Genomic DNA, 25,392 nt, shown 5'->3' with positions numbered 1-25,392 from the left:
GGGGTTCTGTATGCATGACTGCAATGGTATTTTAAGTTTATTAACAAGCCATCATAAAAATGAATTTATGGGATTAGAATAAGAAGGAGCAAACCAAATTGTGTGTCATATATATCTACTTTGCTTTAACTATGAATGTTCCAAAACAGTCTCACCTTGCAATTAATTGTTACTGCATGTGCTGGTACTGGTATACAGCTTTGAAATCATGCAAGATTATTTTTCTAGTTTAAATTATAATGATAAACTTTTACACCTAATGATTTCCTGGTTTTCCTGGTATTTCTCATGTGCTTTAAGTCGCTTTCTAATTTGAGATGGTATCTGTAAGGTATGACTCAGGGTCCTAAGATCTGTGAAATCTATTACATCTTTGATATAAGCCAATATATTTACAAACTGAGTAATGGTGACTGATCTTCTTGAAGTCTTGCCATATGCTCATAAAACATAATAACCTTGATTCAGGTTATTACTTTATTGGTTTACTGGTTTGTCACATCAAATTTATTAACCAGATGTGCGAGAAAAAAAAATGAAACTAAATTTTACTAGCAAAAATGTACAGGGCAAACGTATAACAGAATTGTTTACCTGATGCCATGATATGCTCACCTTAGTTGCAACCAGACTTGTATGATCACAAGATATGTGGTAACCAAACTGAAAAGATCACCACATTTGTTGCAATCAGACTAGTATGATCATGATTTATGTGCAAATGTGTAAAATCTTTACTTATGTGGCAATGTGGTATGATCACCACTACTGTGGCAGCCAAACTGGTACATGTGTATAATCCTGTTTATGTGGCAGCTAGACTGGTACATGTGTATAATCCTGTTCATGTAGCAGCCAGACTGGTACATGTGTATAATCCTGTTCATGTAGCAGCTAGACTGGTACATGTGTATAATCCTGTTCATGTAGCAGCCAGACTGGTACATGTGTATAATCCTGTTTTTGCGGCAGCTGGACTGGTTTGTTCACCTCTGGTGTGGCAGTAAGACTGGGTTTACCACTACTTATTTGGTAGCCAGCTGGCATGATCACCACTTAGTGACAGCCAGACTGGTAGGATACCATTACCACTTTTGTGGCAATCAAATTGGTATGATCACCACTTATGTGGTAGCCAGACTGGTTTTTGAAATTAATGTATGTGGCAGTTCGGCTGGTATGATAACCACATTCACAAAGTGTTGGCTTATATTTCAAATTCCAAGGTTATAATGATGATGCATTAGTCAATTTCCTTGTGATAAATAATTTTTGATGGGCAAAATGATATTAAACTGACTAATTAAGGCATATAAAGGCATATTTATGATATAATGCAACTGTAAACATATTACATGTGTATTTGACTGTGTGTTTTAATTAGTGTTTTTGTTGGACAACAGTTGTACAGCATAAACATAATAATTTTAATAATTTTGTATGAGTTGATACATACAGAAATATGCTTAATCAAAATTTGTATGCAATCTTGAAGTTGTTTAAAATTTAATTTCTACTAGATATTGTACACACTGAAAATAATGTTTACAATATTTATCTAAGAGAGGATAATGTCTTTCTTATCAGAGGAGTAGTGTATCTTAATAAAAGGGTCTATAGCCTGTTTAGTAGTACATGTAGTTGTTTTAGGGCTAGCTAGTGCAAAGAATGTTGTATGGGTTAAAGAATTTGGTTCTGCATGTAATCAAGAAATCTCGGTTAACCTGGAACGATGTGATCTACCGACTAAATGTTTGTGCCCTCTCACTGCTTTGTTACACCTGTTAAAACTCTCTCCATCAAAAATTCTCAGTGCTTCAGCAGCTGAATAAACTGTTTATTCTAACTACTGATCAAAACTACCTGTAGGACCCAGAAAAATCTTGTGCAGAGAACCTTTAAATATCGGTTGTGACTGAACAAGCAGGAAACATCAATGAGTTTACTGGGAGCAGGTTGCCGGAGACCACTGCGAAGGAGCATGTTTTGTGTGCCATATGGAACTCGCATTACTAAGTCAAGTTTTTGGTCAGTTGGAAAAAAGATCAGAAAGTTGCTGATAACAAAAATATTATGAAATCCTTAGGAAAGAAATTGCTTCGTTTGCCAAGAAAGTGGAAGATAATTGAAATGCATCCAATCTTATCACCATGTTTGTTTTAGTGATTTTTCCTTAATGAATGTAGGTTTTCTTTGAGAACAAATATTACATCTGATCTGAGATGAACTGTTGAACATTTTTGGGCTCCTTGTGACAGTATGATTTGTTACAGATGATGTAAGATCATTTTGATCCCTGTCCCTCGGTAATTTGTTTTTATATCCTATAGTGGAGCCTGTGATTTTATTTCTGGGGGCTCGTTTTTTTTTTCTGAGGGCTTGTTGAAGCATATATTTATTCAGATTTCATTTAGATCTGTGATGAGCTGACTGAACAAACATGTAATTAATTTTCATACTGGTATGATATAAAGAACATATTCTTGCTACTTAAAAATTGAACTATGCGTGCCTTTGTTTTGTTTCATGCATCTTTATGCATGACATCTTTTTTAAAAAATTACTACTCCGCACAACTTAACACCAACTTACCTAAACTACCTACATACATCCCATCCCACACTTGTCCAAGTACTTGTGGAGGGTAGAAAGTAAAAAAAAAAATGATTTGCAAAAGAATGTTGTTAAATAGATACAATATTGCTTATTCAGATGACTTCATTTTTGAATTATATTGACAGGTTTGGTCAAGATGGGCATTCACTGCGTCACAGGGAAGCGCGTGGCCATCAAGATCGTCAACAGAGAGAAGCTGAGTGAATCGGTGCTGATGAAGGTCAGTGGGCGACACTTCAAGGTCGTTGATATTTTCCTCAATGCATTGTTGCACATCGATTGCACTTAAAGGAGAGGGAAAAAATAAAGTGTTTGCTAATTTCCTGTAATTAGATTTTATCATGGTTTTATAAGTTACCATGATATGATTAAGTTATGTAATTGTAATTTAGCAGCAAATTCTCCGAGAATACATGAATTTACACTCAATCGTTTTCATGGTAGTTGCTTTTTTTTATCCTGGTTATTATTGCTATGTTCTTTAGAAGCTCTGGTCTCTGAGTTAATTAAATATATTGACCCTGGCATTTCTTCTTTGGCTAGCATCGCAGACATTACAATAGCTTAAAACAGATGGAGATTTGTCGGGGAGTATTTGCAGACTTTGACTCTTGGTGTTTTATGTTGACTGTGGGGTTATAGTGTGTATAGTTATGGGAGTATAGGGAAGAAAATCTGAATCAGTTCAAATCCTACATAGCCATTGATTCAGGCAGAGGGACTCTGGCTAAAGGCCTGGCAGTACACTACCAAACAGTTTAGGAGATACAGCACTCGCATGACTGTGAAAACATCCACAATTAATGTCGACTCTTTATTGATTCAATTTTTCTTTTTTTTTTCTCTCTTCCAGGTTGAACGAGAAATAGCCATCATGAAGCTGATAGAGCACCCTCATGTTCTTGGGCTGTTTGATGTGTACGAAAATAAAAAATATTTGTAAGTACGGCGGAGATAATCTCAGATTGTGGTAGAAGGCTGATTGAGCGGGATCTCGTCAAAGTTAAACACTCTTACAATGACCGAGGGTCGACTGAGCAAACAATGGGGCTAATACCTTTTGAATGTGATTAATCCGTTTGAAGGCCTATAATAGGGTACATTTAATATTTGTCCTAGCAGACATTGATGTTATTGATTGGGCTTTTGTTTGGAAATATTTGATAACAATGTTCGCCTTTGACATCATACAAAACGTCTCAAATTACTGGCAGGACTAATAGTGATTAAACAGATTTATTTTTCTTAAAAAACATTTCTGTATTAAAGTCAGTTCAGATTTAAAATCCATGTTTTCACTAGAACCAATAAAACTTGATAAATATCCCAGACTAAGTGATATAGTCGTAAACTCGTATAACACCGTCTTTACACCCGACCCAGAGGCGACTGTCATCGTAGAGAGAAAGGCAGTATGGGTATTTAAGCCCATCATTGTCCGTGGTTAAAAACTTCAGAAATGCCCCCTCTTCACTAAGAACATGAATACAGTGGTTATTAAAGTCAGTAATTATTATACGACAGTAGGAGTCACACACTATTCCGGATGGATGAAACCTGTCCTTTGTGTTCGTATTTCCATGATACATAAACTTCAGTCTACGATCAAATGACACTACCTTAATTATCACCACGTCTTTGGATTGCCGATCTACCACACATATATCAGTGTTAAAATTTTCAGCCACGCGGTAGGGGAAATTGAATAATCGTGTTTCCTTGTCCTCTGCGTATTCGTAGGTCTCTGTTAACTGACCTTCCTCGGTGAGGTGTTGAACCATACGCATGCTGTCGTCCCCAACATCATAGCAGTCCTTGTCCACTAGACAGACCAGTAAACCCCCATCTAGGGCCAGCCCCACCCCCAGGGGCATGAGTGGTTTAGTAGTCCAGAACTCCTCTACTTTGCCAGTCTTGTAGACCTTTTGCATGGTGCACCCCTCAAACTCTGTGTAAACCATGTCCCCAGAGTTCAGCACAACAAAAGAACTAGTCCACCCTCCTATGTAGATCTGCTTTGTCACTTTCCCTTGGTCATTCATTCTTTCAGTAAATTTAGAGTTGTTACAGTGAAACCAGGTGAATTCCTCACAGAAAGCATTGATAGCAAGTATAGGCTCGGTTCCATGTTTAAAACAGTGAATTTCAGCCACTGAGGGCTCTGGTCTCTTGTCTAAGCTGTTGACCTGTACCTCGTTAATCACTGCCGATAGATCACCAAGACTAATTTCTGTTGGGTCAGTAGGTTTAGGATCCTGAGATATTATTAATAGTTGACTGTCTGAGTTGTCTTCCCTGACCACTGAATGACCTTGAACAGATTCTTCTCTGTCAGTTGTTTCCTCTTCAATGATCTCCAGTTTTTCCACAATCTTGACCTCTGGAATCTCTTGAATTTCTTCAGGTATTTGGTCTGTTGCCATATCTTCGTTAGAGATGGCAAATAATGAGATACTGGCTGAATTTCTGTCCTTACATAGTTCTCTATCAGTCCTTTGTTCTCTGCTACCATCATTATCCGTGGATTGATTCCTTTGACTAATGATGTCATTACTGGTATCCCACATTTCCTCTTCGTCTGATGACAGCACTGGATTGACGTCTGGACTCCACGCGGTTTGTGGTAATCTGCGGCGGTCACTTTCCCTGGCCTGGCTCCCTGAGTCATCCTTCCACTGTCCTACCCGATCCTCCTCCTCCTCTTCCATTCTGTAGAAACTGACAGGGCAGATTGCAGGCCTCCAGAATGCTGCCTCAATTGTTTACATGAGGTGCAGTTCAATTGGAGTTGTAGGTAGATCTTTGTAGTTATTTCATGATTTAAATATAAGCTATTGATTACTGGCAGCTTAGTGGACTTGTAATGGCACATTTAAATACTTGGCAAATCTACACACAGCCTGCTACATTCTGAATGCATTTGTAATGCCACGTTATTTTGGTCAGATAAACAGTTTGTAGGGTTTTGTCATCAGATGAGTGCATGCCTCTCAGGCGTGCAAGAAGTCCTAATGCACATCTTGGTTCTATTGTCAGAGTGTGAATAATTCAGTTCAAAATTTAGATAATGACAAAGGGGTTTCAGACAACTTATTATGTGATTTAAAAGGAAACGGGAAGTGTGAAGAGATCAATGAAATACATGAAGGTCAATAATTAATTTAGAATTTTCTTTTTATGAATCTTCATGTCAGTTAATTTTTTTTTAAAGTAATTTGCATGTATTAGATGTAAATAAGGTGAATTCCTTACATTTTACAGTTCATGGAAGAGTTATTTTTGTTCAAGGTTTTATTATGTCAGTTTGCTGCCCATTGTATTTGTTATTGTTGATTATTATTCTCACTTAGTTATTACGTTATATCATTATTTTTTCAGACGTCTTACTGTTAGAATTTGTAATATTTTACATGAATGACAATTTTTATTTGAAATATGATACAAAACATGGTACTGTTATTTTTTTATTGGTTTTTTCAAAGTCAATAAATAAGATATTTTTTGTAAATACAAAAACTAACAATCAGAATATCATTTAAGAAGACAGCTTACATCTAGTTTATAAACCTCCTCCTGTCTTCACTGCCCATCTCAACATCTTTAATGCAGTGCTCTCAGATGACCAAGCTAGGATTCTACCTGTCATGTATGTCCTGCATTATCCTCTGCCTTTGATAAGAGGTTCTACATGTAATAGACTTTTCTTAGTGATGAATCTTAAATTTCATTTCTACTTAACCAATCACCATAAGAGTCTTTTGCTGAATACTTTTTTGATAGTATTGAAATCCTCTATTATTTTCATCTACTGGATATTTTTCAGTCAAATCTACATCAGCCATCCAACTTTCTTTGTGTAAGCTTCTCCACACAATGCATTGTCTTAATCATGTTAATTAATTTGAATTGATCCACTCATCCAGTGGTTGGTTTGAACTCTGACGACCTCATGTGTCGGCCAGTCCTGCAGCTTAAACTTAATAAGACTATATCAGTCAACATTCCATGAGATTAACCATCTTTACACCATACGTAATTGAGCTTAGTCTAACTTTTTAAACTGTCCTCTGTCCTTAGCATTGTCCCTATCTTGCAGGGAACAGATATTACTGTTGGTGACATTATATCCTTTCTTCCTTTTCGTCAAAACTTTACAAATTACAAAATAAGCACTTTGTCAATAAACTTTTTTGAATCCACTCTTCAATATGACCACATAAAGCATTTCTGTAGGTTATTTTGTGTATGAATAACATGTTGTTAGGAAGGAAATATTGATTTTATATTCAACATTTTAAAGGAAATTTTTACAATTGAATATTGAATCTTATGCTTTTAATTAAAAATACTGAGGAAAGTCACAAACTGGTCTGTGTTACAAAGTAATTTTTCTGCATTTAAACTTTTATTAAAGTTTCATTCCTTGTGATAAGTCTCTTGTTAAATAGATACAGTATATATTTGATGTATATATTGTAACTTATAAAGTCTTATTCCTTTGGTCAGGTACTTGTGAATGGGATATTTTTTATGTATCATATTAAACTTAAAAAAATCTTCTTCCTACGGGCAGGTACCTGGTTCTGGAGCATGTGTCAGGAGGGGAGCTGTTTGATTACCTGGTCAAGAAAGGTCGCCTCACCCCCAAGGAGGCCCGCAGGTTCTTCCGACAAATCATCTCCGCCCTGGACTTCTGTCACAGTCACAACATATGGTAACATTTACAACATATGGAAACAATCACAATGTATGGTAACATTACCAATATATGGTAACACTCACAATATTTAGTAACATTAACAATATTTAGTAACAGTCACAAAATATTGTTACAATTACAATATATGTTATGGCAACAGTCAAAATATATTGTTACAATTACAATATATGTTATGGCAACAGTCACAAAATATTGTTACAATTACAATATATGTTATGGCAACAGTCACAAAATATTGTTACAATTACAATATATGTTATGGCAACAGTCAGAATATATTGTTTCAATTACAATATAGTGTTACAATTACAGTATATGGTAACAGTTACAATATATGGTAACAATAACAATATTTGGTTACAATTACAATATATGATAACAGTCACAATATATGGTAACAGTCACAATACCGGTATTTGGTTACAATTACAATATTTGGTAACAGTCACAATATATGGTAACAGTCACAACATACGGTTTCATTCACAATATATGGTAACATTCAGATGAAGCCATTACTGAGTTGTCTATGGATGACTGCATTAGCCACATTAATTTTTCTGTAGAATCAAGATTGTACATTTTGATTTTTTTCTGTAGAATGTAGATTGGATAATATACTGTATATCTTATTGAATTTTGATAAGAAATAACTTTCGTATGTCAATGAACCTGGAAAAAGAATAAATTTGAATCAGCAGATTGGTACTCTCTAAGTTCGTTAAAGTTACGAGTAATGTTTGATTTATGACAGTAATCAGTCAAATTAGACAATGATATTAGTAGACATTACTTCTGTAACAATCTGCATGACAGAGCTACCAAGGATATAGGAAATGTCTGATCATCTAGCCTGCTTTCTAAATGTTGAATTTATGCTAATGTGACATTTCATTAACTTTTTTTCAGTCACAGAGATTTGAAGCCCGAGAACCTGCTACTTGATGATAAGAACAATATTCGTGTAGCGGACTTTGGTATGGCGTCGCTCCAGGTGGAAGGATCCATGTTGGAAACCAGTTGTGGGTGAGTGAACTGTAACAAGGGATGAATCAGCTGGCAGCATGATGCAGAACTTGTAGGGGAATTCCTTGTAGGGCATTAAAAGATATCATGTACACACATATATACATGGGGATATATTCGAACTTTAGGTCATCATTTCATTCACAATATTACCTTATTAGCTTTAAACTCTTGTACAATGAAATGGATGGTTTTAGTGTTCATTTAGTTAGATTAGATGTGTAGTTAATAGAATTCTCAATGACACTTGTACAAAATGAAAGTGTATACACATAGTTGCATAGAGTCTCAATTCAAACACAATAAATTACATTGTAACTGTAAACTTCCCATTCCCTCTTTTTGTTTTCTACCTGAGCACATTAGAAGAGAAGTAAGAAGTTTAACTTTAGGAGAATCTGTATCTTCTAGGGTTTGAATTTGAAACCCTTGACACAGTGGCCAAGTGTTTTTTTTAAAATGAACTTCTATAGAAAGAGTTAGCCTATAATAACCAGCTCTTATAAGAAAGAGTGTCCCCAGGCAAAGAGCAACCAGATATCTGATTTCTGTGTGATATCATGATTGATATCTGTTGTAGGTCCCCCCACTATGCTTGTCCAGAGGTTATTCGGGTAAGACAGGATATATCTAGATGTTGTACCTCTGTTGTCCTATACCATTGTGATATTTTTTTTTAGTATGTATTTTTGATCACCTTTTTTATTTGAATAAATTGAACAAGCAAGTGTATTGATTTATTTGAGAGAATGTGCAAAGCTTTGAAGCATGGTTCTAGTGGTTTTGATAGGAATGCATTGATAATGAAGATTATTGTTGATATTAACACCAGATACAAGCCATTTATTGAAAGATTAATGATACAGCATTGAAAGTGACAGATAATGTCTTTGAAATTGCGCTTGCTTTTGCTTTTTTCAGTGCACACTGAACTTTGATAAAATTTGTCTTTAATAATTTCCCTTACTTTCAAATCACAAGACTGATATTAAGTTGCAGAAAACAAAAAATCTTTAAGCTTTGTAATGATAAGGTACCTTGGAGAGAGTTACTGACAGCTTTAATGTATAAGAGTAGTAATCCCTGGGGGGGGGGGTTGTTGAAGGTGGATCAATATGCAACAAGTGACGTCTTTACTCCGCTGGGTGACGAAATTCATTGAGGGACAATAGATCGCAGCTTACAAATGACAGTGGTAATTAAGATGCAGGGTTTTTACTCTCTGTTGCGAAGTCATCACAGCTAAAGGAAGTCGGAGAACTCTACAAATTTAGACACAGAGGGCCTGATGTAAATGTTTCCCCATTATACATACTGTGCTTATCTTTTCTATTTTTATGTGATTTATTTTCTGTAAATATGATAAGATGACATCCTGACTCTTGCATGCAAAGCGAAGATTTGGATTTCAGATTTAATAGGAAGGCTGTTTAACAATAAAACAACTAATGTTCAACTTGCCCTCATTTGACATACTCTTTTTGTCATCAAGTGTTTGGGATTTAGTCACATTGTTTGTCTGATGGCAACATTAGACTTGGCAATATCTTTTGGTATATGCTAGAAGAGACTTCATAATTGGTTACTGATAAATGAAAGGTAAGAGGTCAAGGTCAGTAAACTATTAAGGTCAATGAAAGGGTTGAAAGTCAAATTTGCTTCTATTGGACTTTGTCTTGAACATTGTATTTTAAAGACAAATACTAAATGCAGATTAGGCATGGGCTAAATTTAAGGCAAAAGTAAATATTTATTGGTGAAAACATGAAATACTATTTTGTGGATTTCAAAGCCTTACAGGTACTGACAAAACATTTTTAAACAGTGTCCTGATCTTTGGAGTTTGCTGCATGAGGATAAGCTAATAGAACAGTGGAAACCATACCCACTATGATACATAATTCATTGGTCAAATAAATCATTTCTTTGTCAATCACTGTAAAATAAGCTTGAGGCACTTTGAAGTGTTGGGTAGACCAATCAGTGCTCAGTGTTGGTATTGTGAAGTATTTATTGATAGGAAAGTGAATGTCAGGGGAGATATATAGCAGTCCTACAGATTCACTAATAGAAAAAGGTTCAACACCAGAACATAACACAGTATGATAGATCAGTTCTTTATTCTCAAGTTTGATCTCCTTGAGTGTGTAAATTGATCTTTGAATTAAATATATCATTGCCAAATGATGCAGGTCTAAATGCAGATTACCCCTTGTATAGCGACAAGTTCAATTGTATATAGCAATAAAGTCTGAGACTAAAATGTCACTGCCACTTATTGTAAATCTAATGTACTCTTCCTCTACATGTACCTTCATCAAACTGTGTGCATTGTGCTTTCTGTTAAGTTTTCCTCTTTAATATAATGCATCAACTCCAAATTTTTTTATCATTTTTGATTAGCATGAAATCATTACTCTAATTAAATTTACATTGTCTTCAATAAAGACATTGATGGTTTTTTATATATGTTGCAGATTTTCCCTTTAATACTGTTGGACTTGGTTTTCTGGAGAGAACTAATTATCTGTAGATAAATGTTTATACTCTAAGTATTGTTGTAGGGAGAAAAGTATGATGGAAGAAAAGCAGATGTTTGGAGTTGTGGAGTTATACTATATGCGTTACTCGTGGTAAGTTTATATCCATGGTCATTTATGGAATGGCATGATTGAGAAAAAACAAAATACATGTACAGTAAAACTCAGTTATAGCTGGTCCGAGGGACCAGTGGATTTACTTTGTTATATCTGTAATTCGTTATATCCGTATAATTAATGAATTGGTAATAATAACTATAGCAAATTCACTAGATACATGTTTTCTTTCACCAACTACATGTACTATAATTAGGGCCCCGCAAGAATTTGCGGGTGCCCTATAGTAATCACTCTGTCCGTCCGTCCTTCTGTCCGTCCGTCCGTCTGTCACTCTTCTGTCCACAAATTTCCTGTTTTTTTCTAATAACTTTTTTTATGGTTGCCCAATCAAGTTCAAATTTGATATGGTAGTTCAGTAGGCAGAAATACATATTTTGATGCTAAGTTTGGTTCTCTATGTCTTCTGGTTTGGAGCTGGGGTAGTGGGGTAGATTCCTAACTATGCACAAGAAAAATGGGCAAAGAGAGATAACTGCTGAGAATGAATGGGCAAAGAGAGATAACTGCTGAGAATGTTACCATTGTATACATGGAAGGCTGTGCAATATTTTTCCTTTGGGATTAATTAACCTTCCACAGGAAGAAAATCCTAAGCTTTATCTTTATCTGTCACATTGAGATTAATTACTGCACTGCCTGTGTCTGCAAATGAACTTTGTTTTGAAGTTAAGGTCAACTTTGAATGATGTGTAGTATTGTGTACATTTTTTGAAATATGGATTTAAAATATAATATTCATATTTTATTTTGGTTAAAATACCGTACACAATGATTTATCATAATTTTATTGAATAGAGGCAAAGCCTAGGTATCATTGCATTGGTATCAATTCTTTGTTTTTTTAACAAATTTTATTTCATCCCATGTTAACCCACTTTATCCCGTGGATATGACTCATTGGATATTTTTTTGATATCCCACAGTTGTGACTTTACAATGGGATTTGCCTAGGCATAATGAAGTAAAATAATGTAGAGTTTTATAAACAGTGTAAACATTGATTGCGGTGTATAAAATATGGGATAAATAGAATCTCATGATTTGTAGTATAATATGATTTTTATCCAACTTGTCACTAAGGCTCAAGAAAAAAACACTTTAATTGTTGGATGAAAATCATATCCAACTACAAATCACGAGATCCTATATATTCCAGTTCTTTACATCTTCTGCCGGGCATTTATTTTTCATCATTGTTAATATAAAGAGGATGGAATTCAAATTTTTTTTCACTTCTCTATATTAATTGTCATAGCGGGGCCCTTCCTGACTGGTCAGTTTTCTAGTTTTTGGTAAAAATACATTACTTTGATACCTTTAATAATGGGATTGTGAATTGTAAAGTTTTTATGAAAATAAATTCATTCAAAGTTTTATGCTAAATGGTAGTGCAAACTTTTTTAACTGTAAAGAAATTCATTATAAAAGTGTTATATTTCGTTATTATTCACCTCTACGGGACTCAAAATCAGTTCGCTATATCCCTAAATTCATTATATCCAAATTCGTTATAACTATAAAATTTTGCCAAGATTTGTTAAGAATTTTACTGAGGACTCAAAAAAACTTCGCTATATCTGAGAATTTGCTATATCTGTGTTCGTACTAAACGAGTTTTACTGTATGTTAACCCATAAAAATTCTTTATAGTGACTTTTTGTGAAATATTTAGAGAATTAGTACAATGAATGAAGATTAAATTGTGATTGATTTTTTTATGCCTTAAGTATGTATACATTGTTGGTTACACTTGTTTGTAAGTTGTAAGAGATTTCTGAATGACAACAAAGGTCATTGTTACTGTTTTATCTGTGCAGGGAGCTCTTCCTTTTGATGATGACAATCTCAGGCAGCTTTTGGAAAAAGTGAAGAAGGGAGTATTTCACATTCCACATTTTGTGTCCCCGGACTGCCAGAATCTGCTGAGGGGGATGATTGAGGTCAACCCAGAACTCCGGCTGACGGTAAGCCAGCTCACTGACCAAAGGTCAAGGCTATTACATGGGAGGTCAAGGCTGGGACAGTTGTACACTGTTATACTTGTATTGAATACCGTGGAATTGTAAAATATTCCAAGTGGCTTAATTATTATGAATTTTATTGGCATCCTTCATCCATTTATTTCAGTACTGAACAAATTATAAAACTTGATCCTTATTTATTAATTTTTAAAGTTATATACTTAAGAATTTGTAAAAATTGGCAATATACAAAAGTTTTACCCTACAAATTTAAATGATTTAATAACAGTAAAAGTTACAGCTGTGGCATTATGAAAGCGTTAGATTAAGTGTTGAGGTGCAGTATATTATTAAAACTTTTTCTGGGTTAAGTTATTCTCATGCCTGAAAAAAATTGTCTAGTTAAGAGTAATTTGTTTTAAATTCTAATCTATAATGTGGGCTAAAATTGTATCCTTGTCAATGTATATAACAATTTAAATTTCTTTTGAAATATTGTCACCACAAGAGCAAAACATTATATGAGAACACAGAGATAAGCTTCCAATATGTAACACTGCATCACTTATCACTTTTTAACATAAATGTGAAATAATCTTCATTCTGTAGCAAAGCATGTAATTGTTTGATGATGAAGCATCATTAAAGTAATTTGTATTTATATGTGTAAGAGTTTTATTGGGTATATTGGTAATTTGTATTATCAGAGGCAAGCTGTGCTAAATTAAACCAGAGCCTAAATTTTGCACAATCATACTGATATGTTACATGTATCTAACAAGAAATTGTAGGCCTGATTTATTTATCTTGATTGTTTTAAGAGTGTAAATAATAAGAGGTTCACTAATTTAATGTTATGACTTGTTTTCCAGCTTGAACAGATCCACAGGCATTCCTGGGTGGTGGTGTAAGTAAATATGATTTTGGTTGTTCCTTGCTTGAACATTGGTAATTCTTCAAATTGTTATAAATAATGGTAATTAAAGATCCCATTGTACATTAATAGATCACATGTTGTCATTTATAGTTTAAAAAATGAAAAAGTTTAAAAATGGTGCTATCTAGAATTTAACCCAAAGTATACATTTTAGGGGTACAAAGCAAGATTATGATATGGAATTACCTGTAATGCAAATTGTTCAGGTAACTTAATATTTTAATGTCACCCACTTGAGTCTCCTTCACACAGACGTCCTTGACCTAAGCAATGAGTGACATTGGGCAATATGTGACCTTGGACAATATAAGACCTTTAAGACATTGTTCTGTCTGAGGGAGATCCAAAGTGGGTTGTTTTAGTTTTAGTTTCTGTGTTTCACTTTACTAATTATGATTTTCTAGGGATAGTCACGGATTAGTAGAGCTAGAATTACCTGTTTCTCAAGTGGTTGAGGTAAAAACACCCACAATTCCCCTTTCCTATGTAGTTCTCATTGTTGGCTGCTCTACTCTGGCTTCTAAAATGTGTGTGTGTGAAAGGAAATATTGGGTTTAAGTGCTTTTTCAGAAATAAAATTATTGATACTCATTGATAGAAAGGATGCTAAATGTAAACTATTAAGAATGTCCTTCGTAGAAAGATCTTTGTTCTTAATTAGATCACTCTAATTCATGTAAATTTTGAAATGCATGCATTGATGTACCAAAATATGTATATGTTTAGCAAAAGCTAGGCACTTTCTATATGTTAACATTCTGTTTGAAGATTGAATGTACATCTTGATACAGAAATGCTTCTTTCCATACTCTTAGTTTTTGTAGAAGTGTGCATGGTGTTATAGCCCTATTAGGACAAAAGATAAGTGGTAATAGCCTCATCAGAATCAATGCTGTTTTCAACAGAATTTGTTTTTCTGCTGGTATATCCCATACAAAAACATTGCTTTATTGATTTCTTGTTGAAAACATAATTGTTGTACTGACAATTTTTCCCATAGCTCTGGTGCCTGCAGGTTGATTGTCTGATATAATTGAGGGAACAAACATGACGTGGTGGAAAGAATAAAATATGTTTAATGTATGTTCCTGTTTGCTTGAAGAGAGATGTAATTGTTGGTCTAGCTAATGAATGGATGCCGATGTCTGTCCACTTCTCTACAGTTTCATTCATCTACTCCAAAGTTTGTTGTTTCCAAAAAGTCTATTTACACAACTGAAATGTAATACACAGAACACAAAACAATCTTTAATTCATAGCACAATCAACACAATATGCCCATATTTGTATAGCCTATAGGAACAGTTAAGTGATAAAGATTTCCTGTACTTTTCTGAGATTTGAAGCTTATTAGGATTTTTTTTATTTTGCAAGTGACAATTCACTAGGTTGTATCTATGGTATGGTTTTTACATTCATTATATTAGGAGAGGCTCTGACTTGTTCATGTATTGCATTGTCTGGTTTCAGTGGGAGTATAATTAATTGCAGCTAGAATTTCAAATTCTCTAACAGGGCACAAAAACTTCTTACAAACTGTCATCCTGACCCCATGAAGACCTTACCCCCAATTCCCAGTGGAAAGTATTCCTAAATAAGGGCTAGATAACAGCAGCATTGTATGTGAAGTCCTGTAGCATGGACTTAATACAATTCACTAACTGTCTTAAACTTTCTCCTCTTGTACAGAATAGCTCGGAGTGTATTTTTGCTTCATATTTATTCTACTAACTTTTTTAGTTCATTTGTTTTTTTTATACTGTTGTGCTTTATTTCATTCTGTTTTATCCTTATGCAATACTGTGGTTTCATTAATATTCAAGGGCATCAATTTTCATGGATAAAGTGAAAATCACAGTTTCAAGGATACATAAATTCGTGGCCAATGACCCTATCAATACAAAATGTTAATAAAAATTGCACTTTAATGAACATTTAATTTCGTGGATCAACCAAACAACGAAATCCACGAAAATTATTCAATGAATATTGATGAAACCACAGTATTTGTACAATATTCTTTCTATTTAGATATACATGTACTTAAGGACGTGTTTGCACTTCAAATTTCTTTACTAGCAAAGTCCTGGATCTTCTTTATATTTCCGTTTACAATCCATAAACCATTTAATAAATATAAATAAAGAAATGTCATTTCATAATTGGATTCTGTTTTACTTATTAATAATTGTTCATGATTATATTGTAAATATCTTTAAATTTCTCAATATGATTGTGAATGTTACTTGTACCCTTTTCTTATTTCTTATTTCTAAGCTGAGTTATAGCATGAATATATTTAATTAAGGAATGAGGAATCATTCTTTAAATATTATGAAATTATCAAATATGGTCAAGGGTGAATAATTCAATAAAGCTTAAAGGGCTTTATGATAGATTTGATCACACCTGATCGTATATTTGATCATCTAAATCAAAATAGTCATTGATGAAATGTATTGCAATATACATTACAAAATTGATATGTAATGTTATCACAGACAAAGACATGGAAATGTAAATATATGTATATGTAGCTAGCAATGGTACTTCTTCTATGTTATGTTTGCTATTTATGTGTCATCTAAAGAATTGAAATTTTGAAAAATTTCAAACCACATACATACCGGTATTTCCTTTTTCTCAATAAATAAAAAACCATCATATATTAAAACATTTTTCTTTAGAAATATTAATAAAATGTTGTAGAATACTACATGTACATGGAATTGTTTTGCTTAGATTTTCAGAATAGCTATATAACCAAGTTGAGCTTCTAGATGCAGCAATTCTTGTGTATAAGCTTCTATAGATACTGATTGATACCAGCCAGCTCATCAGTCTGTCTTGATTTTGTAGACGTCTGTGATACCCTCAGTGGAAGACCTTGACCCCGATGTGCTATCAACCATGAACTCCTTACAGTGCTTCAAGGACAAGGACAAACTGGTCCAAGAACTCCTCAATTCAAAGTAGGTCAAGCTGCCTCTTAGGGGGAGGGAACTGCTACACTAATTTTAAAAATTAATCTCGTTATGACATGCAGATATTTCCTTGCATGAACAATTCATTAGATGTTTCTTTTATTTTTTTATGAATTATGTACCTATTAGGCTTTGTTGAAAATTTTAGTTGTTGCGAAAAGATCATCACAGATAAATTGTGAAATAAAACTGTCATTATTAAAATTGGGTTTTACTTTATCATTCCTATGACTGTGAGCATTGATTGGTTGATTGAATTTTCTCGGTGCAATCCTTTTCCAGACACAACACAGAGAAAGTGGTGTACTTCTTGTTGTTGGACCGAAAACTCAGGAACCCCAGCATTGAGGACGACCACGAAATCAGACTGCGCTCCGAATCTGGTAATTACTCGGCATTGAGTTATCAAATGATCTTTTTAAGGTTAAGTAGGGATATTTATTTCCAAGTTTACTACAAATATTTATTGAAATAGTATAATCCTTGCTAAAAATTGCTTGAAACAGTTATACGGTTTGAGAGAACACATTTTGTAAGAACAATTTTATGTATAGGGGAGTGTGGTGTATGATTTGGTGTGTTGGTGAAGTTGTGCATTTGGAGACATGCTGAAAGCACTAATTTCTATTTGTGAAAAATTGTAAGGCTTTCTGCTGTGCTGCTTTTTAAAAGACCTCCATTTGTGTTCACACATCATGACAAATAGTTATTGGATTAATGAAGCCCTATGTGTGATAATTGTTGATTTGTGAGTTCGTTTTTCTGCTCTGCTGACAACTTTTCTGTGAACTGTGATTGTTTAGTTGTCAGTTCTGGTTTGTGTTCTCGCTTAGCTGACCCTCCCCGTAAACGAGTGGACGCTGTACAGCTGAATCACCAGAACGGCCAGCCAAGGTAATCCTAGGAGTTCCATATTCATTAATATCATGTGTATCCAAAGTGTCAGAATGCATAGTGTAAATGTTTTTACTGCTAGTACAATTATATTACTATGTACTATATAATAAATATTAAAATTGTACATGTATCTATCTCAAGCTAATTATTTTTATTATTAGAACACATATATTACATGTACTAGAATAGACTTGTGTGAATATATATACCAAAGTCAAGCATAAACAATACTAATAATATCAGAATAATGACAGCATCTCTTTATGAATTCATAACTGCACTTTTCTTGGTTGGACTGATCTATCATAGTGATGATTGGGTTTGAAGTAATTTTAATGTGATGACTTGCTGAATGATATCTTAGATCTGGCATGATGTTTGACTAATATAACACTAATCCTGCACTAACAGACTGTCACTGGGAAGTATTAGTGAGGGATCCCCTGTTGCCTCCCGGCGGGCCCTGGCTGTACAGAGAGTGTAAGTGAACAGGCTCACTGGCGCAATGCATGATGGGAAATTAAACAATGCATGATGGGAAATTATGCGCAGACGATGAATAACAGAAGATAATGCACAAACAATGCCTGATGAGAAAAACAGAAGAAAACATCACACAATGCATGATGGAACATATTGCACCAAACTGAAATATCAATACATGCAGCTCATCATGGAAAATTTCATTAAAACTTACCTTGATTGAGAAAAACACCAAATCTTAAATGTTATCCAGACAATATTGAAATAAATACTAACTATTTATCAAGATTATTTGATGTTTAGCTTGGCTCATAGCGAAATGAATAATCTAGCTGGTATGATGTAATTGTAGCATGTATTTCAATACTTTTATTCCTAACAACGGTGTAAGTCACTAAATAGATTTTTTCAGAAGAAGTTCAAATGATTATCACCCATTCTTGTGTGTTTTCCAGCCGTAAAGCCAGCCTTTCAAGTAGTCCGAGTAGTTCTCCTATATCCAGTGCAAGGATCCCCGCTAGGGGGCCAACCCACAGCCCCTCAGCCACGCCACCGGGGTCCCCCTCCATCCAGAACAACCCTTGGAGGTCTCGACTCCACACCATCAAGAACAGCTTCCTGGGCTCTCCCCGATTTCATCGGCGGAAACTCCAAGGTATTCCATACGGTAACCATGGTAACGGGTATTATGTGGAGGTGGCACCGCCCCTGTTGACAGGTACATGTTTATCGGTGGTGCACGGGATGCCACTGTCGTTTGGAGGCTGCCTTTAACTAGCTTATTGTGACCAAGAGAGCTCTCAGTTTCCCCGGCTTATGGATTGAAATAACTCCTCCTCTGTTCTGCAATATGCAACTGAATTGCATGTGTTCATGCAAAATCATCATAGGTTTACTAATTAAGACTCTATATCTCATGATTTATGTATTTTTCCCAATTGTTTGTGTCTAGAAATTCAGTTACAAATGTAGTTCTTGTATTACTTTCCGTGTTACATTTTGTCATGTCGTGTTTGAGAGGTACATGTGTGACTTTTTGGACTTGTATAGACAATAGGGAAACGGCTGGGAGTAAACTGCTACACATAACTGTACTAATGTCACAGAAGATTGATTGGTATAAAATCAGTTAATTTGGTACTAGATTTTTGGAAACTTCACTAACCTACGCAGGACAAGAAAGATGCAGATGTAGATCTTGGTTTGATAGAGAGAGATGCTTGAACAGTTTAAAAGGAGCATGGCATGCTTGGTTTTTGAATGTCATATATGAATAGTTTTAGCTTGGTATAGATTCCGTAACTTGATGATCTCACTGGTGCTATAAGATGTTTATTTGACATACATGTGGGAGCTTATTGTGGCTATGATACATGTAAATTGTTATTTTGCAGTGCCTACAGAGGACATTTCAATGACACCTGACTCTTCTCCTGAGTAAGTACTGCTAGATCTTACTGTGTTCAAATTGAGCTTTAATTTGGTCAGTCTGGGTCGAAAACTCAACTGAAACTTATTGTTTTCTTTTAAAATTGTGAAATAGTAGCTGACCTTTCAAGCTAGTAATTTTTGTAAAATAATAATTGATTTGAGACTTCTTCTAGAGTATACTGAATTCCAAACAAAATATTTTATCAAAATGTAAAATTAACATCAAATATTGTGCCGAGATTTAAGTTTTGAATAAAATTGATGAATATGTTTGCCTTAACAGTGTTATACCTACACTCTTTCTTTTTTTGTTAGGAATTTGTATAACTTAAATGTTGTTTTTATTTGTAGGATGACCAAGAAGTCCTGGTTTGGAGCTTTGATGGGGAACGAGAGAGAAGAACATCATTTCATCATGGCTCAAAATAAACCTCTAAGTCAGGTCAAGGCTGACCTAGTTCATGCTCTTTTGTCGGTATGTGTCTAAAGATGTGTCAGAGTCAACTTATAAGTCAAGGTCAATCTGCTTCTTGGCCTCCTGTCAGTTTTGTACATTTCTAAGGTGATACAGTAACCTACCTGGGTCACTTATGTATCCAATGTTATAAGTTACAGTATATACATGTATCTTTGAATAGGTCAGGGTTAATCTGGCTCATTCTACCCTGTTAATGTATGACCAGTGTGTTGTTTCAAGGTGAACGTCTAAATGAGGTCAAGATTGGTCTGGTTTTTGTTCTGTTTACACCTTAACAAGGTGACAATGTTGTTCTGTTTACACCTTAACAAGGTGACAATGTTGTTCTGTTTACACCTTAACAAGGTGACAATGTTGTTCTGTTTACACCTTAACAAGGTGACAATGTTGTTTTTGGTAGACTGCTGACCTGAGCCACAGCGTAGTGTCAGCGACCTCATTCCGAGCAGAGTACCGTCGGTCGGGGAGTTCCGCCATGTTCTCCAGGAATGTCCGGTTCCAGATGGATATAACTCCCACCCACGGAGGAAGCTCCGATTGTGTCATGTACTGTCTCACCTTCACACTTATATCAGGTACTCCTATTGGTTAACTACTATCAACTGATTTTAATTGTGATTGTTATTTCATGATTTAAAAGTAATAAATGGTTCAAAGTTATTATTTTTACATCCAAGCACTTTTTAAAAAAAAATACACTACCATTAAGGTACTTCACTACACCGAGGCTTATACTTTTTAAGACACTACGTCACAAGATGGCGATTTAAATGTTTTGTTAAATTGTTTGTATCAATCGATTCAGATGTCTATCGTCATAGCTCAGTGGTTAAAGTATCAGGCTTGTGAACCACAGGTCATGAGTTCGAATCCACCTGGGGCTTTTGTTCATGTTAACTGAATGAAATTTTTGAGAATATCATTTTTTATCTAAAATTGCAAATTTTTTCGCCTATTTGACATACATACTTATTATCCATCATGCATTCTATCATAATGAAGTAATTTTCTGCTGATTTGAGAAACTTTTTCAAGGTGTAGTGAGGTACCTTAAGTGCTGTTAAGAGCTGGTTCAAGAATCTCATAATAAGCATCATGAAATACAAATAAAAGGTTATTTATAAATAGTGTCTTAAACATCTCTTTAGTATCACAATTATTTCCTTGTTTGTACGAGGGTCAATCAAAAGATACGAAGACAATGTGGCTGTCTTTCATATTTTTTTCATGAAAGTCATACTTAACAGATTAATCTGTGCATCAACACTTATGTCATTGATATGCGAAGTTTTAGTCCATTTGATGAAACGGTATTTTTTGTTACTCCTTTTTAAAAACAACATGTTTTGTCACCACGGCGCACGGTGACGTTCAAAACATGACGTCAAGATTAAACACACACAGTTTATAGATATACCCCATCTTTATATCACGCTTAGTCTCTTGTGCCTTTCTCCTTACAATTTAAAATGGCACTGAACCACTTAACATCTTATTTTCACACATTTGTTCGAGAATCATAAGTTAGTTCTTCGAATTTTTCATTTTCTAACCGTTTATCTATTAGTTTACAGTCAGAATAACCCTGAACGTCGGTTGACGTTACTTATTTTTTGACCAAATATATACAGATATTCTACTCTCTCTTGGACTGTTTTATATTCAAAATACAATTACCACCACCCCCACAAAATTTATTACAGTTAAACACAAACTTGCAAATAATTGTTGACTTATTTTTTGCACCATTGAGCATTTTCACAACTTGTATCGGCTTTTTCCTGGGTTAAATCCATTTTGTTTGTACTTCTCGTTGCGCCGTGACATCCGGCGACGTCGATGTTTTTAGTCAATTCTAAAGAGGACTACCTGTCTTTAGTTACAAATATCTGTTCGACAAAATGATATATCTCGTCATTATTTGGAACATGGAATTCCATGACTATACTTAATGTGAGGTTTCAATTTTATTTGTTTTGAAGCCCAATTTATGGAGATATTACTTTCAACATTATATGGTTTATTGTTGACATAACACAAATGTTGACCGTGCGCCGTGACCTCATTTTTGCAGGATTTGATTCTAAATAATTCTTAGAAATAAAGGAATTTATTAACTTTTTTTCTTGCAAATTGTTTGAAACTATTGCTAAATTATGTCTTCCAAATTTAGTAATGATATGACGTTAAGTAACATAGCTATGACAAAAGTCTTCGTATTTTTTGATTGACCCTCGTAGTGTGAGAATTTTTAGAATTATAACATTAAAAACTTTTTCAGGGCCATCAAGGCGTTTCCGACGAGTGTGTGAACACCTCCAGAACCTGATGCTGGGACCTCGAGGTGATGCTCTCAATCAGCGGAAGATCAGCACAGACAGCACCTCCTCCTACACCTCAGAGACAGGAGAGTCACCTCGACACAGCAGCTCGGCTCGGGAAAATGGCGAGGAAGAGGTGGGGCCTGGCTAAACATATATAATTTATCTGAAAGATACACAACAACAGTCATTACAACATTTTGTATTCAGCAGATTTCATGAGTAATTCTGATAAAACTTAAATATAAATTGTAGTTATCTAATTTTATCGGATAGATCTGACCAAACTGATTCTTTTAAGCAGAATATCTACCAGTACATGTATACCATGCATAATAAAATATTGTTTAAATTAAATATCTACCAGTACATTTACTTGGCATGCATTAAGTAATTTTGACATTTAGCGCACAAATGTAAGATATGTGTAGACTGTCTGTTTTCCTGTAACTCTGGTCTGTTTTTGTTGTCAGGTGTTTGATCGCTATCCCAGCTACCGAGTCTCCAAGACCCCCACCCCCACTAGACGGGAGGTTCCCCGCGTCATCACCAATGGCAAACGGGCTATAGTGGACCATAGCTTTAGAAAAGACAAACTATGACGTGGATTGCACAAAATAGCCCTTCTAGTTCTGTCTCTAAAGCTATTGAACATTTATATGTGTGTAGAAGATTAGTCTCTCTGTTGCTGAATAATGAAGTCTGTGATGAATTGACTTTGTGTAACTGTGTGCAAGTTTATGTGAAGGATTACTCATTCAGTAGAAAAAATAACTGTCTCAGAACTGTATGCATGATCTGCTTTATTTTGAAAAATTTCGAACGAATTGAGCAGTCCTAAAGTACATTGCCAATCTGCCATGATTAGTCTGTTTGTCTGTCTGTTTGTCCTCAGAGGATGTGTTTGTGTTGTGTTACCTCTCTATGGCTCAATACAGAGGCTGTCATCTAATAGATACAATAGAAGCAATACTGCAGATTCAAAAAACAATATTTATAAAAAGTTAATGTAGGATAACATTTAATCAATTACAACTCTTTGGTGTGCATTATTTTATTGAGATAAGCTGCACAATAAGGTTCCTTTGTAACCTTCAAGGTTAAAATCAAAACATGCTTATGTAGACTTCAGTGCCAGTACTTCATAGTAAGGTCTTTTTCCTGCCTAAGCGGATTCAAAAACATTGTTACAACAATTGATAATACTGCACAGAATGATAATGTAAGAAACAGTGATCATACATCTATACGTGCAAGTTATTCTGATAAAACATGAGTTTGTTTATTGATTTATATTACTATTTGAATATCTTTATTGGTTTGTTTTAATTATACTACAATGTGTTGTATGGTATCATTATGTATTCAGTGTCATGTGATCCAGTGATCCTGTTTCATTACCAATGGTGTGGCCGTGGCGACTCATGAGTTCTTGGCACTATTTGACCACTGAAGCCAGTGAGAGATGTGAACTTTGTATGATACCTATAGGCCAAATTTCATTATGTATATTATGTACCAGCTTTGATCATGTATACTCCATTACCAAATTGTACCAGGACTTAGTGGACATAGTCAAGGTCTTGCTTTAACAGTGGGTTGCGAATAATTTCACTAGGATAAACTTGTGTTACCGATATCATCTCGAATCATTGTGTTACTGATATCAACTTTATTTCCAGTATCTGCAATAGTGACCCGAGTTCCAGTGTCATCGAGTTGTTGTGTTACCGGGATCAACTCAAGTTACGCGACACTCGGATCAAGTCAAATCCTGTATCTGACATTTACCATGTTACATTGAAATCTTTCCATTTTAATATGACTTTTATGAATTAATTCAAAATAATAACAGATTTACAACTCAACTCTTTTGTTGTTATTTTTTTGAACTTGTCCAATTATTTACAATGCAATAAAACTGTTTTGGTTAAAAAAAAGTTACCATTTAGTAAACATTGGGATATAATGGAAGTTTTTGAAGGGATCCCTTGCAATATTTGTAACATCTCTTGTTATAGTTGTACAACTCTGAGATGAAAGTAAATACCTTAAAGGGGCTTGGTCACGATTTTGGTCAAATTTTATCTTTCTGTTTTTATCGTTTACAATGCTTTAGTAATGCATTTCTAATGATCCTTCAAAATTGGTGTCAGAAGTAGAGTTATAAGCGAGATACAAAGCTCACAATTCTTTGTTATGCAAACGAGGTTCTTGCCATGATTTTGTTTTCATTTCGTTCACCCACGAATGATTACGCGTTGTTCCTTTCCAACTTTTTTTCGAATTCAAATTATCTAGATACTTCGGGGAGTTTTGAAATTAAAATCGGTTCTTTTTCGGAAATTCCTTAGATAATTGATTTCAAGATTTAACAATTCTCTTTTGACACATCTTCTTAGGTATTCATAATTGGCAAGAATAAATATTTCAGCAGTTGGGAGGGGCTGTTCATTGGCATTTGATTTAAGAATTTGAGGATCTAATGGGAATTAAATACGTACATTTAAAGAAACGGAATGTAGTCAATGTAATAGTTACAAATGCATATATGTATAACCTAGTTTAAAAAAACTACATACAATATATGTATTTTAGTTATTGTGTTTGTTTGCATCACTATATGCACTATGCATTTTGCATTGTATCTCTATGTAATAATGATGCTAGACATCTTAGTTTAGAATATTCTGAAGATAGCTTTGGATTTCACCACGACGTTTGACTAAAGATGGACCTAAATTCTTCCTTATATTTGTCTTATAAACTTTCTTAAAAAGAATCTTAGGAAATTTTTGTAAACATGGCTGCTGGAATTTTCTTTCCACAATCAAAATGTAAATAAAAACATGACAAGAGCTTTGTTTACATAACAAAG

The 25,392-nt window shown here is 34.5% G+C and overlaps 2 protein-coding genes across 8 annotated transcripts in view; one reads left to right on the top strand and one right to left on the bottom strand.

Moving 5' to 3' along the window:
* The window catches only part of LOC105340516 (serine/threonine-protein kinase BRSK2), a 32,205-nt gene extending 7,823 nt beyond the window's left edge, over positions 1-24,382 (top strand). Inside the window, exons 2-20 of one of the 7 annotated variants that reach the window (XM_066084026.1) lie at positions 2,742-2,836; positions 3,470-3,555; positions 7,190-7,330; positions 8,246-8,362; positions 8,943-8,976; positions 10,927-10,995; positions 12,840-12,986; positions 13,856-13,890; positions 14,325-14,376; positions 16,780-16,892; positions 17,187-17,287; positions 17,708-17,798; positions 18,213-18,281; positions 18,740-19,002; positions 19,679-19,721; positions 20,067-20,190; positions 20,594-20,768; positions 22,475-22,650; positions 22,988-24,382. In XM_066084026.1, coding sequence (XP_065940098.1) covers positions 2,742-2,836; positions 3,470-3,555; positions 7,190-7,330; positions 8,246-8,362; positions 8,943-8,976; positions 10,927-10,995; positions 12,840-12,986; positions 13,856-13,890; positions 14,325-14,376; positions 16,780-16,892; positions 17,187-17,287; positions 17,708-17,798; positions 18,213-18,281; positions 18,740-19,002; positions 19,679-19,721; positions 20,067-20,190; positions 20,594-20,768; positions 22,475-22,650; positions 22,988-23,116 — 2,060 coding nt within the window. In that variant the 3' untranslated portion in view covers positions 23,117-24,382. Of the gene's footprint in view, positions 1-2,741; positions 2,837-3,469; positions 3,556-7,189; positions 7,331-8,245; positions 8,363-8,942; positions 8,977-10,926; positions 10,996-12,839; positions 12,987-13,855; positions 13,891-14,074; positions 14,127-14,324; positions 14,377-16,779; positions 16,893-17,186; positions 17,288-17,707; positions 17,799-18,212; positions 18,282-18,739; positions 19,003-19,678; positions 19,722-20,066; positions 20,191-20,593; positions 20,769-22,474; positions 22,651-22,987 lie in introns of all 7 variants that reach the window. The other 6 variants (XM_066084027.1, XM_066084025.1, XM_066084032.1 and 3 more) reach the window with 6 other exon arrangements.
* On the bottom strand, positions 3,583-5,482 carry LOC136275307 (uncharacterized). The gene has a single exon (XM_066084033.1). It carries the CDS (start codon positions 5,322-5,324, stop codon positions 3,948-3,950), a length of 1,377 nt encoding a protein of 458 aa, XP_065940105.1. The 5' UTR covers positions 5,325-5,482; the 3' UTR covers positions 3,583-3,947.
* Positions 24,383-25,392: the final 1,010 nt, after the last annotated feature.

The sequence above is a fragment of the Magallana gigas genome, chromosome 5, assembly GCF_963853765.1.
Source record: "Magallana gigas chromosome 5, xbMagGiga1.1, whole genome shotgun sequence".
NCBI lineage: Eukaryota > Metazoa > Mollusca > Bivalvia > Ostreida > Ostreidae > Magallana > Magallana gigas.
Note: the sequence above shows the minus strand (reverse complement) of the source record. Positions and strands in the feature narration are given on the sequence as shown.

Bases quoted from the DNA above. Each gene is read 5' to 3' on its own strand.
- LOC136275307 (XM_066084033.1), bottom strand. From the start codon at position 5,324: ATGGAAGAGGAGGAGGAGGATCGGGTAGGACAGTGGAAGGATGACTCA.